At 36.6% G+C, this 22,002-nt stretch overlaps 1 protein-coding gene across 3 annotated transcripts in view; it reads left to right on the top strand.

Annotated features, from left to right (window-relative positions):
- Positions 1–22,002, top strand: part of MEF2C (myocyte enhancer factor 2C) — a 123,033-nt gene that overhangs the window by 53,285 nt on the left and 47,746 nt on the right. For all 3 annotated transcript variants that reach the window (XM_075727214.1, XM_075727213.1, XM_075727212.1), the window contains exon 3: positions 5,982–6,185. In XM_075727214.1, coding sequence (XP_075583329.1) covers positions 5,982–6,185 — 204 coding nt within the window. The remainder of the gene's footprint in view (positions 1–5,981; positions 6,186–22,002) is intronic.

Below are 22,002 nucleotides of genomic sequence, written 5' to 3'. Positions count from 1 at the left end.
AAATATGTGCGTATCTGTACAGCTATAGATAATGGACTTAATCTTATCTCTCTGATTCAACAAAAGGAAATGGTATCAGAGATTAACCCTTACTATTCTTGCATCCCTGTTTGGTTTTAGATCTTAATTCATAAGTTAAAGTGGGAAGCATATTGATACTGCCTAACCTACTAATTTCTGAGTTGAGATATCATCTGGTAATTAACACATCTTCCAATTATCCCCCCTCCCTTTACTTACAAAGAAAAAATTAGTATGAGAGATCCACTATCACATGTCAGATTTGGGCAGACTGAATAACATCACTATTTTAAGTATTTGATCTGTTATTTATGTACTAATATACTAAAAATTGGGCATAACACAAGTACAAAACCTTCCTTTTTGTACGGATTAATCATGAACATTTTATTTGTTATAGCTATAATTTTAGGGCATCCTGATTAGAACTCCTCTTTATCTGGACTATTCAGCAAGTAGTAGCTCAATATGCTTGAGGCTTTCTGGGACAATAGCTCTTTTACCAGCATAAATCACTGCTATCTCATCCCTGTAAGTTATGCTGGAGGGTTATAAGAACATGGAATCAGACTGCTGAAGGTCCTTCACTGCACTTTAAAGGGTTTTTCATATAATATGGCATGCCCAGCTATCGCATAAAGAAAGGTTTGTTTAGAGTGAATCCTGCACTAGTGCTGCTTCCCAGTCCCACTGAGGATTACTGTAAAGATTGTTGCAGCCAGGCCTCTTCATATGACAAACAGATCTAAACAAAAATCAAACGGGAGGAAGGGGAAGAGAGAATATGACAAGAGCTGTTGCCTCTCGAGTAGTTATTTGGGATTTCAGCATATGATAGGATTAGGTGCCTGGCAGTGACATTTTAGTCAAGAGCCCCTTGGTTTACACGTGGCCAACTTGACTTTATTGTGTTTGAAGTTAGGTAGGTTGCTCATGTAGTACCTCCTATTTGTCACATACACCATATCTACCATGCTTGCTCTAGTCCCTGCATCAGAACTTTAGACATTCCAGGTGAAATAAGAACAAAAAGAACAATATTTCTTCTTGACCAGCCAGTGTCTGTCAAGTGGTCCCTGATTTTTGCTAGTCACTCATACATGTTTAATGGCAGGAAATGTATATGGGAAGGATTATGTGCAAATTCCCTGTTTCCCTCATTTTTCTGTATCAGCAGCTATATATCTTTCTAATCAGATAGGAAGAAGTAAGGGGAACACTTGTATTTTGCCACTGGCTGGACTGAATTGCTTGAAAGATCACAGGACTGCCACTTTCAAGACATAAAATGTTAGCACAGATGCTGTGACAAATGCGGAGTGCTGTTATGGCTCAGCCTCTCACAAAAAGTACTAGAAGGACCTGAATTAAATACAAAGATAAAATGAAATAAAATAATCCCAAACCAACTCCCACAAAAAAATACAGAAAGAAACAAAGACTACATTGTGACAAAGATAAATAAAGTATCCTGAAGGCTGTATTCATTAAATGGGAGTATTTATGGCTGCTTCTGTTCCTCCACTGTTGTATTAACATCTATATATTTGTTGTTACAAATTTAGCTAAATAAAGACTACTACCATTTACACACACATATTTAAATTTAAATTTCAGCATGTCAAAGAATTTATACTCGCAACCAAGCAACATTACCTTCTAGTTTATTTAGTTGAAGTAAGTTTTACCCACTAGCAATTAAACAAGAAAGTCTGCTCTGGCCCAAATTACCCTTTAAATGGAGCATATCACAGTGTATGATACGCACATTTGAATTCAGGCTGTCCACAGTCCCACTTACAGACATTGCAATGACTAGTCCATGAAACATCTCTCAGAAGACTCTTGCAGCTTTGCGCATGAAGAGCTAGTTGAGAGGTGTTTCCATGGTATTGAAGACAAGCCAGAATTGAAGTGGAAAAACGTCCTTTTTAACAATCCTCTTTTGTCAATGCCTTTCCTTTATCACATACAGTGGGTTTCACGTTTAGTCAGAATTTCATTCAAAATGCATAAAAAGCTCACCTCGATTTATAGCAAGGAAGTTGGAAGGTGGCTACTTCACTGTTGGTTTTTTTGTTTTAGTTTTCCCAGTATTTGAAAGCAGCATCTGATTTGCTCACAGCCTATAAAGTCATCAGCATTTATGCTTCTTCATATACAAAAATGCTGCAGGCTTTAGTAACCTATCTTCCTGGTACCGCCATTCCTGTTATGAGGGCAGTTTGGCTCTTACATTTTTGAAAATGACCTTTAAATAAGTAAAATAACCATAGTGCTAAGGCAAATAGTAACAGACTGGCTGGTTTTCAGTTAATATGAAGGGATGGAATTAGCTTATTTTTTTGGTATGTTTCAGAGGTAAATGTGGTACTCTCTGCACACTGCACTTTTTGCAATACATATAAAACTATGCATAAAAGCACCTCATAACAGTATTTAGAAACTGTGTCAGTGTTTCAGACCTTGTGTTTTATATACACATGCTTACAAAGGTTTTAAAGACAGTCGAATCCTGGCCTCTTATCTGATCTACTTTGTCCCTCCACTCCACTTTCATTCTCCCCAATTCTCACATTGTCATTATAAAATATTATATCCCAAAAAGAGAAGGACTTCCTAAATTGCCTATCATTATCCTAAAAAGGAGAAAAATTGTGAACTGAAAAACACCTACAAATTAGCAGTGGTTTTGGCAACAAGGAAAATTAATCATATCTTGACTAATACCATCAGGAAAGAAAATGTAGTAATTTGATTCTTGCTGCTGAAAAAAGGTTAAATATTAAACACATATGTACACATTTTTTGGATGTCCTTTTTTAAACATGTTGATGAATTGTCTCACTGTATGTGTGTTTTCTTTCAGTCTCACTAGTGTTCTTTATGTCAAATGAGAAAATTACATTGTCCATTGTTATATGATGTTATCATGACTGAGAACTTTGAATGCAGTATATGACAATAAGGCTATGTGACCACCTGGATTTTTTGGTACTGTAGCTACAGCTACTGAAAAGCTTGTGTTCATGAGGATTGTGTGTGCCTTGCTCATTCTCAGCACTGAGCCAGTTCAAGTGTAGTCAAAGCTTCTTAAGTGTAGGTTGCACACTGCCTTCCACCTAGACAAAAGACACCAAATGTTTTAAATAATTTATGCTAGTTTTTACCACTCAGCAAAATTTCTGCAATATTAGAATATTATCTGTTACCTTAGACAGTATTTATTAGATACTTTTGGTTTGACATAGCAAATGGTTAACAAATTGAGACACAAAAAAAGTTAAGTAATAAAGATGCTCTCTACTTATATTGCTCACAAAAATATTTTAGCATATGAAAGCAAAGTATATTCATCTTCCTTATATAGCCATATGGAAGAAAGTATGAAAAAAGAGCATTGTTTTTAAATGGCTTGAAGGATATTCTTAATCTTTCCTGAAGTTACTGACCTTTCAGTATGCATTTGAAAATACAAGTTCACCCCTACTATAAACTGTTGTAAAAGCATGATAAATTTACATATATATATGTAAAGATAAGCCACAATGAATGGCATATTTAAAAAGAAAAGTAATATTCCAGATCACCATAGAAACAGTAGTAGATACAATTTTTTCAATGCATTTATCAGCAGTGGCAGAAAGCATTATCTGATAGATTTAGAAAATGTTAGAAATATCAAGGAGTTAAAAATAAATCAAATTCAGAGCAATTAAGATTGTATTTTAAAGAAAGAAAAAGAGTTCTAGATGCTTTGTTCTTTTTTTCACTTTCCACAAAAAGGAACTCTAACCAGTATCATTCTGGTGATAAGTATTATGAAATAAGTATGTGCTATGCTGCACAGCTGTGTGGTTATTCTAAATGTTCAGGAGCACCTAACAGTAAACAGAAACAGTGGCTTTAAAGATATTTCTGTACTGGAGTGTACTTTGATGGTAAGAAGCTGTAACATGCTGAATTCTGAGGTTTCTGTGCAACAGAAACCATACTGTACAGAGACACTCCACCTACTGCACTGTGGTCAAAAAGTTGATTGAAAGGCATTTTAGATGCAGAAAAATATGTTGAGTTAGTACATTTTATTTTCTGTATGTTTAGCTTTTTCTAAAACATGCTTTTATATATGTATGTTTCAACAAATGCATTGCAATTTTCTGTAATCAGAGAAACATTAAAGGAGTATTTGAAAGACTAGGGTTTTTTTCAGAATTTGAATGAAGTTTTGTTACCTATCTTGTTATTCAATCCAAATATCAAAAGCCATTGACACAGACAAATTTAGAAAGAACTTACTATCAATTATGCATACTTGAGACTGGTGCTGTGGAAAGTGTGTTTTTAAAATGCTTGAATAATTGTATTTAATGGCAATCCATCTTTTTTAAACAGTATGTTGACAGAGGCTAAAGAGATTGAAATGACAATAAGAGGAATAACATTCAGTATACATTTGGGAGAATAAATGTTCATAGTATTGGCACAGAGACTCATCTTTCTGCGATGGACTAGCAAATAGGGATTAGCAATACTTAAAGGTCACATTTTCCATGCCCTGATGTGCTGGGATTTTAAGGTAGTCTGGGGTTGCAGTTAGTATTAACTTGCATTAGGAGTGTGACAAGATAAAACAGCAGCCATATGAACCATGTACAGACAAATCTTCTTGTCTCAGGATTAAAGTGCAGAGGTGCTACTGCTTATGGGTGTTAAGGATTGGTAGCAACAAGTGCAGGATTAGGCAGACCTATAAACTTGGTTCCATGCCTGTCCTTGACATATCAAATACCTTGACTACATGTTATATTTGATTAATAACAGGCTTAGCAAAAACATGTTTTCATCTTAAAAATTCTTGTCACTGAAAATTATTAGAGAAAAAAATAAATGGAAAAAAAATCAGAGTCATTGTATACACTTAATGAAAATTGCATATATGAACAAACAGAAGAAGGAGAAAAATTCAACCATACAATTAGCTTAAACAGCTTATGGTAGTTTCTTATTCTGAGTCACATGTTTTACTGGAACTTGTAAGCTAGTGCAGAAAAGAAGAGGAAAAAAAAATTATTTGATGTGCAGGTCTTTCGTTGTCAAAACAGTCCATGTGGAAAATTACGGTTTTCTACAGAGTAACGATATTTTTCATACTGCATAGGTTTTGCATGATGTCAGGACATTAGCTGTCCTACTGAGAACTTATAAGCACATTCCTATTTTTTCCTGTATAATATGTCCCAAATTCATTTGTATGAAAAAACACCAGTTAGTATTTCTGAGCATCTAATTTGAAATGAAATAAAGTATGCTACATCTGTGTTTAGAAAAGACCTTGCTTCAAAGGTGGTATTTGTTGCTGGCCAACTATTGTTTGTTCTTCATTCATGCTTTATATTTCTCATTTCTCACATGAGTGTTTGAATTTTTAATACTATTCTTCAAAACTATTGTATGTTTATACAAAATATGTATCTGTTTCACACAATTTGAATTCTGTATGAAATAATTTCTCCCACTAAAAATCTAGTAGGTGTTGGTGGGCAGGGAATCAAAGTCAATCACTATCAAAAAGAAGAATTTAATCCATGTGTCACGTGTACAAACTATTTTAAAATATTGTTGGGAAATATGTATGCAGTATAAAGAGTATATGAATTTAAAAGTTACAGAGAAAGATGCAGTAGCAACATTTCATAGTGATAGTTAATGAACATGTCCCATGCTCTTTACCTGTACCTTGAGTTTTGTGCAGTGAGAATTATGTATATTTCCTCACTTACATAACACACACACCCCCCCAATATTCTATTTTTGAACTATATTTATATTTATGCACTTGCCTTCTCAACGTGTTCAATTCAAAGACCACAGCAGTCACACATTATATTTCCAAAAAAAGGAGGACTACAAAAACCAGCTCGGGGATTTTTGACGGACCTTTTTTTCTTTTTTTCCAGGTGACATTTACAAAGAGGAAATTTGGGTTAATGAAGAAGGCTTACGAGCTGAGTGTTCTGTGTGACTGTGAGATTGCTCTAATCATCTTCAACAGCACCAACAAACTGTTCCAGTATGCCAGCACTGATATGGACAAAGTGTTGCTGAAATATACTGAGTACAATGAGCCGCATGAGAGTCGAACGAATTCAGATATTGTTGAGGTAAGATTCTGTGTTCTGTGAGGATTCTTATGTTACTTTGCTCTGAGATGGAGGCACTCAAAGCGAGAGGCCTGATCATCTTTCTGGAGGGTTGTAGAACGTACCCTGGAGGTGACATAGCAGCAGGAAAGCAGAACAGGGACAACAGAGTATGGGTTTGGGGGTTGGAGATGGTGCAGCAGAGACTGGAGAGAATCCATGTCTTTTGTGAGCTCTGAGTTTTATCCTGCTGAGTCTCACATGCTCAGCAGAAACTCCTGTGATGGGATCTCTGTCTCCCTGTTGTCTAGCTTTCTATTCTGCTTTGTCCCTTTGTCCTGTTAGTCCTCTCCACACCTTGACCACTACCTCCCAGCTGAATCTCCCCCTTATCTCCTAGTCGCTCCCAGTGACATGCTGTCCAGAAAACATTGTGTGCCTTTTCTCCTCACTCCAAAAGTTATAATGTCATCCATCCAGGAGGAACTAAAAATACGTTGTAAAATACGTGGAACAAAAATATTTAGAATCACAGCTTTAAGACATTCGGCTGACTTGTTTAGTTTTTTGATTTACAGAGGAAGGACGTCTAATAAAATGTAAGAAAAGTTTACTCATGAGCTGCACAATAACAAATGTTTCAGCTACCTCACACAGAATGCTGTTACCATAATATAATAATAACAGTATCAAAGCAATACTATCAGAATGCTAGAGACACCTTGTAATTATTTAAAAAAAAAATTACATAGGACAAGTTTTATTTATAGTTATGAAAATTATTAATTAAAATTTAAGATTTTCAATTTTAAGCTTCTAATATTTGTAGAAAAGTCAGTTTACTTTATAAGCATGTTAGGACTCAAGCCATGCAAAATAAACGAAGCTTTCAATATTTTGTTGTAATAGCAAAACACTCAGAGTGATATCTAAAAAATTGGTTATGTGACTTATGCAACTCCTGTTTTCAAAGCACCTAAGTGATTAGGCATCTAACAGTATCATTTAAAAAAGTATTGGAAGGATGAGGTCCTGTCTTAAAGATCAGTGAAAATTTATGCATAAATGCTACTGAATACCTTGTCCTATACACTTAGATTACTTCAGATCTTTTTGAAGGTGTTAGTTTCAGGTTTTTAAATAATCTGCATGTTGTCTAAAATGAGACTTTGGTGCTTTTGGAATCTTCACCTGGATTAGTCATGTATTTGAGACTAGCAATGGAAGAAAGTAAGTGTGTGAATTACATATAAAATTTTTTGATGGAGAACAAATACTGTATAAGAGACATCATTACACTTGTTACAAAATGTCACAGTCACACCACCATAGATTGGCAAAGACTGCAACCCAGGAACATATATCACTTTTCTGTCTATTCTTATGTCAACGTATAGGATGATACTCTTTTGTTTCCTTTGGGATCTCCCAGCAGATTTTCTTCCCCATTAGGAGAAGATGAGGTTCTGACAGCAGAACAAAAATTTATGTGAGTTGAGACTAAGAGGAAAGTACAAAATTTCTTCCTCATCTCCATCATCTCTTTTCCTCTTTTACTTCAAATCTCCTATATAGACATGAAGCCTTTGCTGTCACCTAGCTCTGGTAAACCTGTCCAGCAGAATTCAAATTCTGTCCCCAGAATAATGCCCTGTCCTCTTTTAGTGGCAAAAAGCCAGAATATTCTTAGCAGGAAAAGTTTCCTGTTATATCTTTACTTCTTCCTGCAAGCTTTCTTGTGGGAATGGGTGAGTATGCCAGTACTTAGGGATTTATTACTTGCTTCACAATGTGTTAATGCTTTTGATCATGAGGACTGTTTTTTCAAGAAACTTGAGCGAAAATGTAAAATTTAAAATAATGTCTGTTTTGTTGTAACTTGGAGATTTTCAGAAAGAGCATTCTCTGCACCATGAAAGTCCCTTTCCTGCAAAAATAGTGGGCCATTTTGGATAGGCTGATAGGCAATTTTGCATGCAGACGTGTGATTTTCTGGCTGTACTCAAAATTTGGTGGGCATCCCTTTTCACTCCTCTAAAAGGAGCCAAATAAGAGTAGGTAATTATGATAAACATTATTTAAACTGGCTAATCTAACAATAGGCAGAAAAGGCCAGTGAAGTGCATGTTTATAGTTTTTCCGTATGTTCTGTCAGCTCTGAATTCAGTGATTTGATTGTTTTGCTGTTATGTTTTTCAGTGTTCTGCCTGTAATGCAAAACACTTAAGCCACACCAATGCCAGTACTGTTTGAGGACCAAAGGAGTACTTGTGCAGGGTGTAGGTTTTGAACAAGGGTTTCATATTATCCTGCCTTTACTTGATAATTAACATCACAGTTCTGAGTACAGTAGAGGAATAGAGCCCGTGAAGGTATGCAATCTGAGAAATGGCTTGACTCTTAGTGTAGTTTGGGTATATTTTTAGGTGCAGGATATAAATCTGCCACACATTTAAATATTTAAATTGATCAGTTAAACTGACTACATTACACATATTTTCCTTGTAAGGAGTCCATTTTTTTTCGCTTTCAGACAGCTAGATTTCACACTTACAAGTTTTTAATCTTGTTCTTCCAGAGCAATCAACAGCAGCTGAGAATCAGACAGTATTATTAAATCTGATCATTTTCAACTAAATGACTGTTCAGTAACTGTATCTCAGTCGAAAAAAAGGGCATAGCTGTGCTCACAGATTTCTGCACAGTATTAGAGAAAGAAAGCTTTTTTAGGTAGACGTATGAAAATTTGAAATATAACTGTCAACCGTATAAAGGTCTTTAATCTAGAATCCAATTTCTGTTCACATTCAGCATAATACTAACTATTTCGTTACTTTCTGATTGTGGTAGAACTGTGTTATCAGTCATTAGAATGTGGTATAACTTCTTTGAACAGTCTATATTCAAAGAAAATCAAAACAGTAGGTCTCTCATATGTAGTTAATTACTTTAAAGTTAAACCACTGTATTCAAATGGAAAAATTACATGAATTTTCATGTAGGTCTGGCTAAGGTTGTTAATTTTATTAAGCAAATGTTTTCAGTTTAATTACTGGGATTAATTATATTTAGCATTTCTGAAGGGATGAGTCTTCAGGCCATAATTTGTTATTTGAAGTATCAGAAGACACCAAGTGTGATACATCTTACAAACATTACACTGTTTTTCAAGGGAAAAATATTTGACATTCATTTTAATACTTGTATTACTGCAAATCAAGCAATTTGGTCCTGCCCAACTTATAGGTATATGATCTGACTACCTCTGTCACAACAAAAAATGGAGTGGCTAATACTAAGAGAATTGTAAAGTTCAGTTACTGTTATTCTTTGAGCTCCTTTGGTTTAATGATTTAAACAAACAGCTTATACTTTCTTTACACATGTAGTAATTTTATTTACATGTAATAAATATAACTGAGATGGTCTTTTCCAGTTGCTGCATTCAAAATAGAGTTGATTAACATGCAATTTGGTATACCTGAGTTCTTTAGATCACAAAAATGATCTACCAGCTGACTGTTTTTCAGTTATTACCCAGTAAATACACTTACAACATCCACAGTCAATGTGTACTCATGAAGGAGAAAATATTTGCATTCAACACTCAAGTTTATCCATTTTAAGCAACAGTGGCAACTTGTTGCAAAATCTGTGTGGAGGTTTTATGATATATATTAGTTCTGCAAAACAAATGTTCATTCTGAGACTTCTGTTTAGAGTTAACTGGATTCTTAAAACTGAAGCCTTTATGTCCTCACCCACCAAACCACTCACACCACAGTCATTCATGCAATTTTGCTTCAGTTAAAAAGTGCATGTTGGTTGCTGGATGTAGTAACTTATTTTAAGGAATAGCAGAACCTGTGCAGGGTTCCTTTGCTATGGAGGAAAAGAAGATTAATTTCATCTTTATGCTAACTTCCAAGTGCAGTATGTAAATACCAACAACAATATATTCAGCAGCTGTCACTTAAAATCCTGTGATATAATAACTAGAAGATTTGTAATTCTTTACTTTAAAATGGGATTACATATTCTCTCATTACAAAATCCTGTGGCATTTGGTACACAGTCTTTGGTACACAAGTAGTGTTTTTACAACTAGAGTTCCAATCTGTCCTTAGAAGTTTGTCAATACATCCAGTTCCTATTTGCTCTATCAGAAAAAACTCACCTTATGAATTTGTTGTTTAACATTATCAGCACAGTTGTATAGGACTAGGCAATAATTTTCTTATGGCAATGAGGAAACGGGGAAGAGTAAATGTCAGAGTTTTACAACAGACAAGTATGTGCATTATGCATTTTTGCATTTATTTAAAATGAGGCCAGATCCTCTCCCTGTTTCTGTAAAACAGGAGTGGATTGTGACACAACTTACTTCAGTGATATTTCACTGCCACACTACTGTGAGTCATGAGAATCCAGTGCCAAAACACTGTAAGCCCACTGCTTAGGAGCTCTGAAGGGACAGCACTCTTAGATTGTAGGGAGGATACAGGGAAATGTTTTGCATCTTGGCTGCAAATGTAATTATAACCCTAACCATATTACAGAAATCTGCTGTGGTTCTTCAGCTAAGGCATCGAGCCTTTGCTGATTTAAGGAGAAATTTCCTGCCTGTTTTCTCTCTCACTGTCCGTTCTTCCTTGTCACTTTTCATGTCAAAGCATTAGCTACTGTCAGCTATAGCAGAGCTCTGCTGAGTTTTTACCAAGTCCTGGGTTTGATTCTCTTTCTTAGATCCTGAGTCTAATACGCTGATCCTTGCTCTGTGGGCACACAAATCATTCCTCCACAAATTGCTAACCACTTCATCTTTCAGCTCTTTTTAAGCCCCCAATCCATCAATTTCTTGGACCCTGCTGCTCTTATTGTCCCTCTTTCTCCAGCTGGGTTCTATTCCTCTGCTGATTCAGTGGTCGCTACCTTTAATTCAAGTTCTCCTACTTGGTCAGCCCTTTCAAATTCATCCCATTGAACGTATTTTCCAGTTTCTGGCCAATATACATCCACCTCCTCAGTTCCCCTCTGCCATACCGCTAATCACTGGTAGAGAAAAAAGAGGAACAACACAAACTTCCTCCATTTTTCTCTTTGCTAGCTGAGGTTCTATGTTATCAATGCTGATCACCCACCAAATCTTCTCTGAATTTTGTAAAGTTCACTACTGAAAACTGCTGCTTTGCATGCATGCACACACATCTGTCTGATCTTTGCAGCTGTCTTTTATCTTACAAGAAACTCTTCCATGACCTCAGTGTCTTTTCCTTTTCTGAAATATCTCTTTTGCTATCTGCCTTTGGCTCTATCTTTTACTGGCATCTGGCTTCAACTACTCCTTTTTCTTTTTTTTTTACACTTAGAAGGAGTTCAGGGTCCTTGATATAGACTTTTATATATAGGAATATACCAGCTCCTGCAATACACTGTCATATCCTTCTGCTTCAATAAAACCTTATCCTCATTTGGCTTCTCAGCTATACATTGTCTTACTCTGTGGGGGTTTTTTCACCTGAATATTTATCAAGCATACTATGCCCTTTCACCCACCTCTCCACTCAGTCTTGCAATTTTGCTGTATTCTAATGCACACTAACAGATCCTACCTCAAAGTATTTACAGCCCTACTGCAGACATGGCACAGTAAGAACAGGTAGCAAAATAAGGTGATGATGATACAGTAACATGATTCTCCACGTAAAGTACATCAATCCTGTTTCCATAAAACAGTATTTGTACCTCTCATACCAAGGACCATCTTTTGACCATTCTGAGGGTCTCCTTATCTTCAACTCATCCTCAGTTTCATCCTTCTTAATCTCTTGCCAATTGCACTCTAGTACATACTTCTTTTTCTGTCTTCCTGTCTCTGAGAGTGTCATTAAGTTGTGCTCTCCTTTGTCTCTTTTCTCACCAGCTGCTCCTTCAGTCTGCCTGTTAGGGATTGCTTTTCCATTACACCTCCATTCCCCTCCATCCTCTTTTCCCTCTCCTTTCTCACTGAAATTGGGTAAGTTTGGAGAAACTCAACATTGGGTGAACTCTTGCTTTTAGTGATACTGAAGACTTCATCAAGAATTAGCCTGAGCTACTCTAGGAGACTTTAGTTATCCTAGGGCCATCGTGATGGGGTTGCTGGTTGGCCATGGGGAAAATAAGTAGTTCTAATTGGCAGGAATATGTCAGATTTTTAAATAATTTACAAATTACAGATTCTTTTTCATAGATAATCAGCATCTAGCATTTTTTTAACTTGTTTTGCATAGGGTTATACTTCTTCATTGCTTTAGTAACTACTGATGAATTGACCTTTTGCAGAGTCTTTTCCCTTCCCTAGTGGACTCCTGTGTTTGGTAAGGGAGAATGGACTGAACATAGCAAGAGAGATGAGTGCCATTTGCAGCAGCATTTTCCCCCAAGGGGAAGAAGTGAGCTTGTGGACATGTGAAATTCTACCTGCCGATTGCACATCCTTTGTGTTTTACAACACACAGAGACATCTTTACAGACCTTAATGTTCAGATGGTAGGGAACAAAGTAATCCCAAGCCCTGTAGGGTGGTGGAATTCAGAATTTTGCTTTTGCATGTGTGTTATGGCTTGTTAAGAAAGCATTTTGCTCTAAAAAGTGTGTATAATGAAAACATGCAACTAATGATAGATAACAATGAACACTTCCACAGGTTTGTGGAAGAACTAGCTTGCATTGAAAATCCAATTGCTTTTAGTATGACCAGCAACAGAGTGTTAATAGGCAAGAAATACTACTAAATTTCCTACAGGCTTGAGGGACTTGAAACTGAAAACTTAGTACAGCTTTAGCACATTGGAAGGTTGGCGTTGATGAGGATGGCGCTCAGGCAGCAAAAGGTGCAGGCATGTGACGGGTTACATGGGCAGTATATTGTGCCTGAGAGGAATGTCACAGTCCTGTTTTGCTGATGGACCTACTGTACTTTATCCCATCAATTCTTACTGGTGTGCTGTGGGTCCTACAACACATGTAGGATTAGTCACTTGGTGTGGAAGTTCTGAATGAGATGAAGAGGGAAAAAACCTCCTACTGTCAATTATATCTAAAGGTCACAGAGCTAATGACTAGCTGGGAGGTTAATTAGATTCTGAAAGCCTCTTCATATCAATTAAGACTCTTACCTGTATATTTGTACTAAATAAGCCCATATAACTCTCTAAATGTGCTCTTTTTAGGAAAAGTAAGGCAACTGTTGTAGCTTGTTTAATGTAATAAGTGTATTTTCTTCTCTTAATAACATAATACTGCATATAAACAAGCTGTGAAATACACATGAAGTCAGCTCTTCAGCTGTTGAAATCCAGGGAATTATTTCAGCTACCATGGGCTGAGGATCTGGGACAGTATAGAAAGTAAGCCTGTATGTAAGAAAGGTTATTCAGGGTGATAGAAGACAGTACAGTCTATTGGATACTGCCCTGGACTAGGACTCATGAGACTTGGGTTTTATTAATAGCTTTGCCAAATACTGTTGTGTGACCTTGGGCAAGTCACGTTTCCTCCTAATGCTTCAGTTTCCCTATCTGTAAAATGGGGATAGCATTATTGATTTCCTTTGTAAATTGGTTGAAGACAAGCTTGTTAAAAAAACAGCTACTGTTACCAGTTGCCACAGGCCAGGAGATGATTGGTGGACAGGGTCAACTGGCCAAAGAATTTCCTTTGGATGATGATTTAAGCTTTTTAAATGCTTGCTTCTTGTTTCATTTATAGTAAATATGAGCCAAACCATTATTGCTAACCTCATGTATGACAAAATCATGGGACTGGCTTCAAGATCTTCAGCATTTTTGTAATATTCCTTTGGTCTTTCTTTGTTTGCCTTCTGAGTTTTGAGCCTTTGGACAATGTGTTTGTAACCTAATATCCTCATGTGAGTTTTTTCTGTGTTTTTCATAACCATGATTAGTACAAACAGATCTTGCATGGGAAAACATTGCATTTTCAAAAATACTAAAAAACTCTCCACTTTATCGATCTTAATTTCATTTTTTCAAGCAATTAATTTAGAAATACATCTTTTTTTAAACAAAAGCTGATAATTCTTACTTAATCTTAGTATTCCATCAATTTGGGCTTTATGTAAATGTAGCTATTACAAGACCACAAGATAAACTTCAGAGCTGGAAAACTGTGGAAGGCAATTCTGTTCTGTCCAAAGTAGTCTCTCAATGGGACTGCTGTTCCAGTCAGTGGGAATGTCCAAAGTAGTCCTTCTACTACATCCAATAGATAGCAATTTATTCCCTTCCTCCCACTTACCCACATGAGATTTTTGACTCTATCTTTCTACCCACAGGCTATTGTTTAAGCTCTCCTTGATAACCCTGCAGCATCCTGTTGCTGTGCATCTAATAAGTGATAGACTTTTGATGCTTTTGCAGCCTAGAAGAAGAGAGGTAGAGGGTCAATTGTTGACACTATTTTTTTTTTCAATATGTTTCAAATTAATCCAGCATGTGAAAAATGCAGCTAAGGGAAAGTTGCATAATGAGTTGTTTTGCTTTGCTTTCTCTCAAAAAAAAAAATGTTCCACATGGTTTATTTGCAACAGATTTCGTTGACATGAAACATAGTTTGCAATCCTAATGTATCTCAAATGAAAGTGAAGTAGTTCACTTGATAGCTTGTTTTTCCATACTTGGAAGAAGAGAGTAGGGACACAGAAAACTAAAATGATGCAAAGTTAGTTACTCTGAACCACATGGTAGAGCAAAAACTACTTTTGAGTACATTTTGAGGGAGCTCCGGACCTCCTGATTTTTACGTATCGAGGATCAGTTCTTGTTATTGGTCATGTCCCCACGTTATTTTTCTTTTATTCTTTTGTTCTTAGTAATAATTTTTAAAATATTTTAATAACTTAGGAAATGTTTTGGATGGATTGTCATAAAAATGCTATGATGACAAAGGTGAAAAATACGTGCAGCGTATAAATGTGTTTCAAACTCTGTTCATAGTTCCTTTCTTTGTCAAACTGAGCACGTAAATCTGTATTTCTTAGAGCATGGTCTATTTCACAGATCACTGTTTCTTTCTCCAAAACATGATATATCTGGCTGAGAAGCTGGAAAAATCTTACATGTCTGTGTAACATTCTTATAACTTAATAGCTCCAAAGTTTTATCCCAATCTAGTCATTGGAGAATGTTCTTTGTTTTTGTAGTCACTGTTTCACATAGTAACAGCTTGTTGTATTTTGGTCTGTTTGCCAGAGGGTAGGTTTATTTTTAAATCCCTGAACTCTGAATGAATTTTCTTTATTTTTCCAAGATTGGAAGCAGCTGAAACGCCTGGAGTTACAGGTTGAAGGGCTTGCTTCACAATATGAGATGGGAAGCCTCATCCCCTCCCCCTTTTGTGTTTTTCTTTTTTTAATTTTTTCCTAACAAATGTCTCTTAACTGATATTTGTCTAAAAATAGAAAACTGCCTAACTAAAAATAGCTTGGCTCTCAGTGTAGCCAAGGAAAATGGAGAGGAATAGGCGTGGAATAGAAGGCTGAGTAATCCAGCTCTATTCATTCACAGATCCCTTTGAGAATGCAGGCGATGATAAAGTGCCCTCAAAAAACCACAGGCCTGACTTGCTCTCTTCAGACTCCTAGGTGCCAATAAACATTTTAGCCCAAGGATATGGGGTTTTTTTCTCATAGATCGTAAACATTTTCTGAAAGACAAGGCTTTGTTTCACAGAAGCTAACTTACTGTCAAAAATAGCTGACTTTCCTAAGGTCCTTTTTTTTGACTTTCTACATGTTTTTTAATTTATTTTCAGATAAGCAGTGACTGCAATGTTCTGTCAAGAATTACCATGAAATGTCACATATCTAGTGTGAATGAACGAAAAAAATAGATACTTTTCATTGATTTCGTACTTAAAATTGTGCCCTCAAAACTTCACATATCAATAAGAAAGAAAAATTTATTACTCTGATTCTGAGCAGTAGAAGTGAATGAGTAGACAGCTGATTTGTTTCACTGAGAAATCTAACTTTAGCTGCAGAGCACTTCTGCATATATGTAAGTGAAGTTTTTTATTTGTAATTCTTCATTTATCTGAAACTCAAATTTCACCAAGAGGGTAGAGGAGATAGGAATGGCAAGGGGCAGGATCTAATTAACTTAAAAATAAACTTGTTGAGAACCCTGCAAAGCAGGAACTTTTCAATTGAAAAGCTGTCATATTAGAGAAGGTCAATCTTGGTCTGTGCTGCAGTGGTTTTTATATCACATCACCATTGTGGTATTGGAGTGTGAGGTATCAGTAATACTAGACAGCAGAAAAGACACCAGGAAGGGTTGAGCATGTTATTTAAAATAGGAATGTTTGTTGTTGTTCTGTATGGAGGTTTTTGGGTTTTGTTTTTTGTTGTTTTTTTTTTTTTTTTTTTTTTTTTAAAATCTGAGTAACCTAGTCAAACACAGCAACAGGGTGTGGAAATGTCAGCACAGTTCACAGGGTTATTTGAGCCTCAGTATTGTTTTGTTCAGTTCCTGTAATGCTGCTTGTGATAAGACTCTGGAGACAAAGGACGATAATTGATGGAAAGGGACTTAAATCACTCCAAAAAGAATCAAGGTCCTTGTATTTGGGTACATCGACTCTTCTGGTCTCCTTCCTCCTTGTAAAGCATTTTGTCTTCTTGCATGCTGGCCCCCTACTGCTCTTTGTAATGGAGGCAGACCACAAGTGATTCCTTTATGCAGTACACAGGGTGTAATTGTGTCTGTGTGGTGTATTAGTAATTACCAAGGCTGAATTCCCGTATTGTATCTTCACTGCAAGCATGGAAAAATAGGACACACTACCCTGCATTACCATTTTCAACCTAGATAGTGAGCTACTTATAGCTATGTTTCAGACACAAAGGCTTCTGTGAGCAAACCCATTTTTCATTTTCATCATTGAGACATCCCTGCTTTGTAAGGTAAATACAAAATGTGGTTATTTACCTGGATTCTTACACAGTAGTAATAATCATAAGTGTAGAAATACCACATCTTCTGTTACCTCACAACTATCTTTAATGCAAACTACTGCCCTTGCCTTATTTTCCCCCAAGACTTTTTGTTTTACTGGGCTCCCATAGGCTGTCAACTGTTCTTCGTCAAACCAATGTTGAAGATTATGCAGCACCGAGTTTCTAGCAAAATCAGCAAGCGATGCACAGTTCTTCATATGCTTACACATGAGCAAAGGGTTTTTTTAGTGTATGTTTCCAAATGTGGACCCTTAGCCACTGCTCATAGTTGTATTAGGTAAAGAGAGCCCTACGCCATCAAAAGCCAAAAAACTGATATGTTAAGTCTACCATTCAGGTTCAATTAGACCTCTGACTGAAAGCCTAGAGTGGTCAATGGGAGCCTTCTGACTAAGTTCAAAACTCTCTGGTTACAGTTCCTAGCACAGACACCAATTTCTACAGATTCTGTCACCTTTTATAGTAAGCAATACTAGAATAGGTCTTATTTCTACAAAGATTCATAGAAGTCGTGTTTCAGACAGTAAAACTATTCACAGGAAGAAAGTTGAATGCTTCTGCAAATATCTGCAGAATCATGGCTTCATTTCTGAAGCAGTTCCAATGTCACTAAGGGTGCCAGAATTGGGACCTAAGTAGTTCATACCATGAGTAGCATTTGTGTATCTATACTGAGAAGTAAAAACATCCACCTCGCTTCCATGCCACAGAGAGTGGCAATAAGTGAACCCCCTTCCCTGAGTAACAAAGGCACTGTGCAAGAGTAGCTTCATCACCAGAGAGGATGGGGATATAAAAAGTCATTCTAATCCTGGCTTTTTGCCTACTTCACTTCACCTGCCACAGAGCTGGCATTTTAAATGCTCCACTCAGGCCAGAGCACCTTACCCTTCTGTTTTGCATGAAGCAAAATAACTCCATACCTCTCCTTCCCCGGACTGCACACAGATAACACTATCTGTTCTTGAGATGTCTTTCCACAGTTTTCGTAGTCCTGGCAAAAGTTCTGCTAAACTTCAAAATATGCTGACTTTTCTTCCTTGTTACAGTAAGAAGGTATAAATTAATTATTTATTTGTGTGCTATAAAATTTGCATCCATCCTTTATGTATTATGTAGTTTGTATTGATTATACTCCATTTGCCCTGAATCCAGGCAGGCCTCTGTGTTTGTTTATATAAAAGATGATTGAAATTAATGTAAGTTACCAAATTTGCAGGGCTATAAAACCTCAAACACGTATGCTTTATTGTATATTTTTAATAATCACAAGTCTAGTGGTTAGCTGTGAATTAATGTCCATAGTCCAGAACTGCTGAATGTAGTTAAATCATAAATAGCCATTGTTCTTTGAATTAAAAAAGACCCTTTAAAACAGAGTTTAAATCAACATTTTCTTTATATGGTAATTTATAAATCTACAACTTTAGGTTGTTGTGTTTTCCTTACTTAATTTTACTATGAGTGTTTTTAGGTATGGTTACCAGTTAATGGAAGAGTAAAAACTTAAAAGAAGTTGCATCATCTGTGTTCTAAACAGTTCATTAAGGCTTTTGCATGATAGAAAGTGGTGTTAAAGGGAAAAATCCGTGATATATTGGATAGGCTTGCATTAAAAAAAATCTCAAACCCATTTATTTATATCATCCTGTGTGATCTATAGGCAACTATAATTACATTTTATAGTGCAAAGTTATAAAAATGTGCTTGCACTTTACTTTGGGTTGTTAAAGTATACGTTTATTTCTTTGATCAAATGTTACAGCACACAGGCTGTTCAAAGAAAGCAAATTATAGAAGAGTCAATAAGAGTACTTTAAACAACACACAGCTGCTATAGATTGATTCAAAAGAGATCAAAATCTGGACAAAGAAGCAGTTCCTAATGGAGTGTATGGTGTTTAAAGTATATTTAGCTTTCTACAATAGAATCATGGCTATAACATGAAAAACATAAAAACATAATTTTTCCTTTCATTGTTCTAATCCAAGGCTTGGTTATTACATACTTCTAGCATGTTCAAACATATGTCAGTAAAATGGAAGCTTTACACTTTTGTCTCCAGCAGTTACCAGTATGTGCCTTAGCATTTAATCTATATTTTTGTAACCTATGTGAAAAGAAGCTTGCTTTCTCAGATGTAAATTTTTGTACAACCCACATATATTGTTTAACTCATGAATAAAAATTCATAATTATACTCAGTACTTTCCATCCTATATCTGAAAGTGTTTCACAGAACTGACTAAACATAAACTTTAAAATATGGCAACTAAGGTCATTTATCCCAAAGCCTAATCTTGGAGGCACATGAACTTTATGAGAGATCTTATTACTTGATCTTGAAGATTCGTAGGGGCCTGTACTGTGCTTACTAAGTATTAACCCAATCTGGGCCAAAATGGAGAGTCTTTTCCCCATTTAAGCCCCAAAAGATCTAGGAACTCTGTCTTCCATCAACAAAATATCCTGGCAAGCAATTCCTAATGCAATGCACAAGTATAGGATCAAGCTTTTCAACAAAACAGAATCAGAAAATATTGCTGGTGCTTTCAAAGGGACAGAGACATCAGTTTAATTCCTTTCTTAAAGGAATGTTTCTGCATTTCATTGAGAGTCTATTTAACATAAAATGCAAACACCAACTCTGGAGCAGAAATCAGATTTCAACAGCCTCTGCCTGCAAACAAAAATGATGTAGCAAGCCACAGAGCTCTGTCCCCTATTGAGCTCTGTTTCTCTGACCCAACAAATGTTGCATTTGTTAATGCACAAAAGCAAAATATTATGGGGAGGTGCAGAGGTTTAACCTATCTAGAACTGTGTAGACCATGGGAAGCTGGGTAAATCCTATCCCTTATAGGGATATAGGATGCAATAGATTTGAGCCCATACAGATCAAAGAAGAAACAGAACTTGTCTTTCCAGTTTTGTAGCAGGTTTCTAACCACTAGTTATTGCACAGAAAATCTGCAACAGCAGCCTTTTCTTAAAAGAGAAGAGTGACTCTTCCTCAACTCTTCAAAAGATTAGCTGTAGAGGGGACAGTATGCCTAAGTCAATGCCTGAATGCCCAGTAGGGCTTTGTGGATGAAGGTGTCTCTGCAGCCCTGGGTAAGCAGTCTAACTTGTGATGAGGGATAAGATTTTTGAAACCCCATTTGCTTGGTCTGGGTCACTCACAACTTCATCACATGCTGCTAGGTTTGGATCCTGTTCTGTAGCACCAAACTCTTCTAGTGCCCTGCATAGAAAGCCTCAGATCCTAACACAGTGTGAATTCCACTCTGGAGACCAGGTGCCTACATAGTAAGTATTGCCAAACCGAGCTTTCTATGTCCCTAAATCCTTTATTGGACCTATTCCATAGCCCTTTTCTATCACAAGGCCCTTGCTTGCGGCAAGGGGATTGCAGCAGGGTGTGGACTGCTCTTTATGGTTTCAGTGTAAGTTCAAAGCAATGTGGCTAAGAGAGAGCATGCCTCGTTGACCATTTTCCTACCCTGTCACTTTAAAAAATGCTTCTATTCCAAAGGATGCTTGAAAAGGTGTGCTCTCGCTTCTCTGTCCTGGAGATTTCTTCATTTATAGCTTTCAAACTCTGGCAGGTATAGGGGGTTCTGCCTAATTAGCTTCATTATCAGAACCTTTGAACTGTTAGGACCCCCTGCAGATAACAATATTTAACAGTTCTGACTTGACCTGCATCAATATTGAGGAGTTTGTTTAGTACAACTAAACTCACCTGATAGTGATGCCCATGAGGGATTGACAACTGTAGCCTGAACAGAAGTAGGATGCTTCTGGGCTTGGACTTGAGGTGAAACACTGGATCCCCAAGGTTTATAGAAACCAATCTTGTCTCTCCCACAGACTAAATTTGTCATTCCCTTCCCATTAAGGAGTCTGAGAAATCCTCCTACTCCTTCTGTACAGTCTTTTTAATGGGAGAAATGTTCTTAATTCCACCTCCTCCTTCACAGAGAGTGATGGAGCAAAAGAGCTGACTAAACATTCTGCAGTTAAGTCTGCTTCCTACTGATCTCCAGGACCAATTGGCCATGGCAGGAATAAAAGAAGTACTCATCCATTCCTGCTACCACTATTTTATCTAGCATACCCCAGGCAGAAACAGGAATCCTGCCAAACTTTGGAATCAACCTAAGTAAGCTTTGCTGCAGTTTATTTGAAAGTTTCATGTTGTTGAGAAACTCCAGGCAAACCTCAGGACTGTGAAACTCTCTGCAGACACTAGGAACAAAATTGTGCACTGCTGAACTGGAGAAATTCTTACATGCTCATTGCTTATATGCCTATTGGCCTCTTCATGGAAAGGATCTTGTAGCATTACTGATTTTCACTGAAATTTTGGTCATTTAGGACAGTGCTGGTTCCTTTTGCTACTGTTAAGTGCTGTGTGAGAGCCTGGGCCCATTGAAATCAGTCAGGATCTCTTTGCCAGATCTTTGATTTTAATATATCAGTAGTAAGAGACAAAGCCGTATATATTTTGAGGTAATCTCATTTTCAGTCTTACCACCGCCTCTGATTTTTTTGGCACAGTCAGCTTCTGATTGATTTTAAAATTGACTTTTCGTATTCAAACATAAATGTTAGAGAACCTGAATTATTCCTTTATCATTCCACGTAATACTCTTTACTTTTCCTCTAGGTTGTCTTACTGCATTGTAAATGCTCTGCAAAGCTTAGGAAAGAGCTCTTGCTACTGTGGCAGCAGACTGATGGCTGCAAACGGCTTAGAAGATAACCGAGATAGTGGAATTAAGTAAATGAGCTCGGTTTTCTTGCCACAA

The sequence above is a fragment of the Pelecanus crispus genome, chromosome Z (genome assembly GCF_030463565.1).
Source record: "Pelecanus crispus isolate bPelCri1 chromosome Z, bPelCri1.pri, whole genome shotgun sequence".
In the NCBI taxonomy this organism is placed as follows: domain Eukaryota; kingdom Metazoa; phylum Chordata; class Aves; order Pelecaniformes; family Pelecanidae; genus Pelecanus; species Pelecanus crispus.
This window is presented reverse-complemented; position numbering and strand designations above follow the sequence as displayed.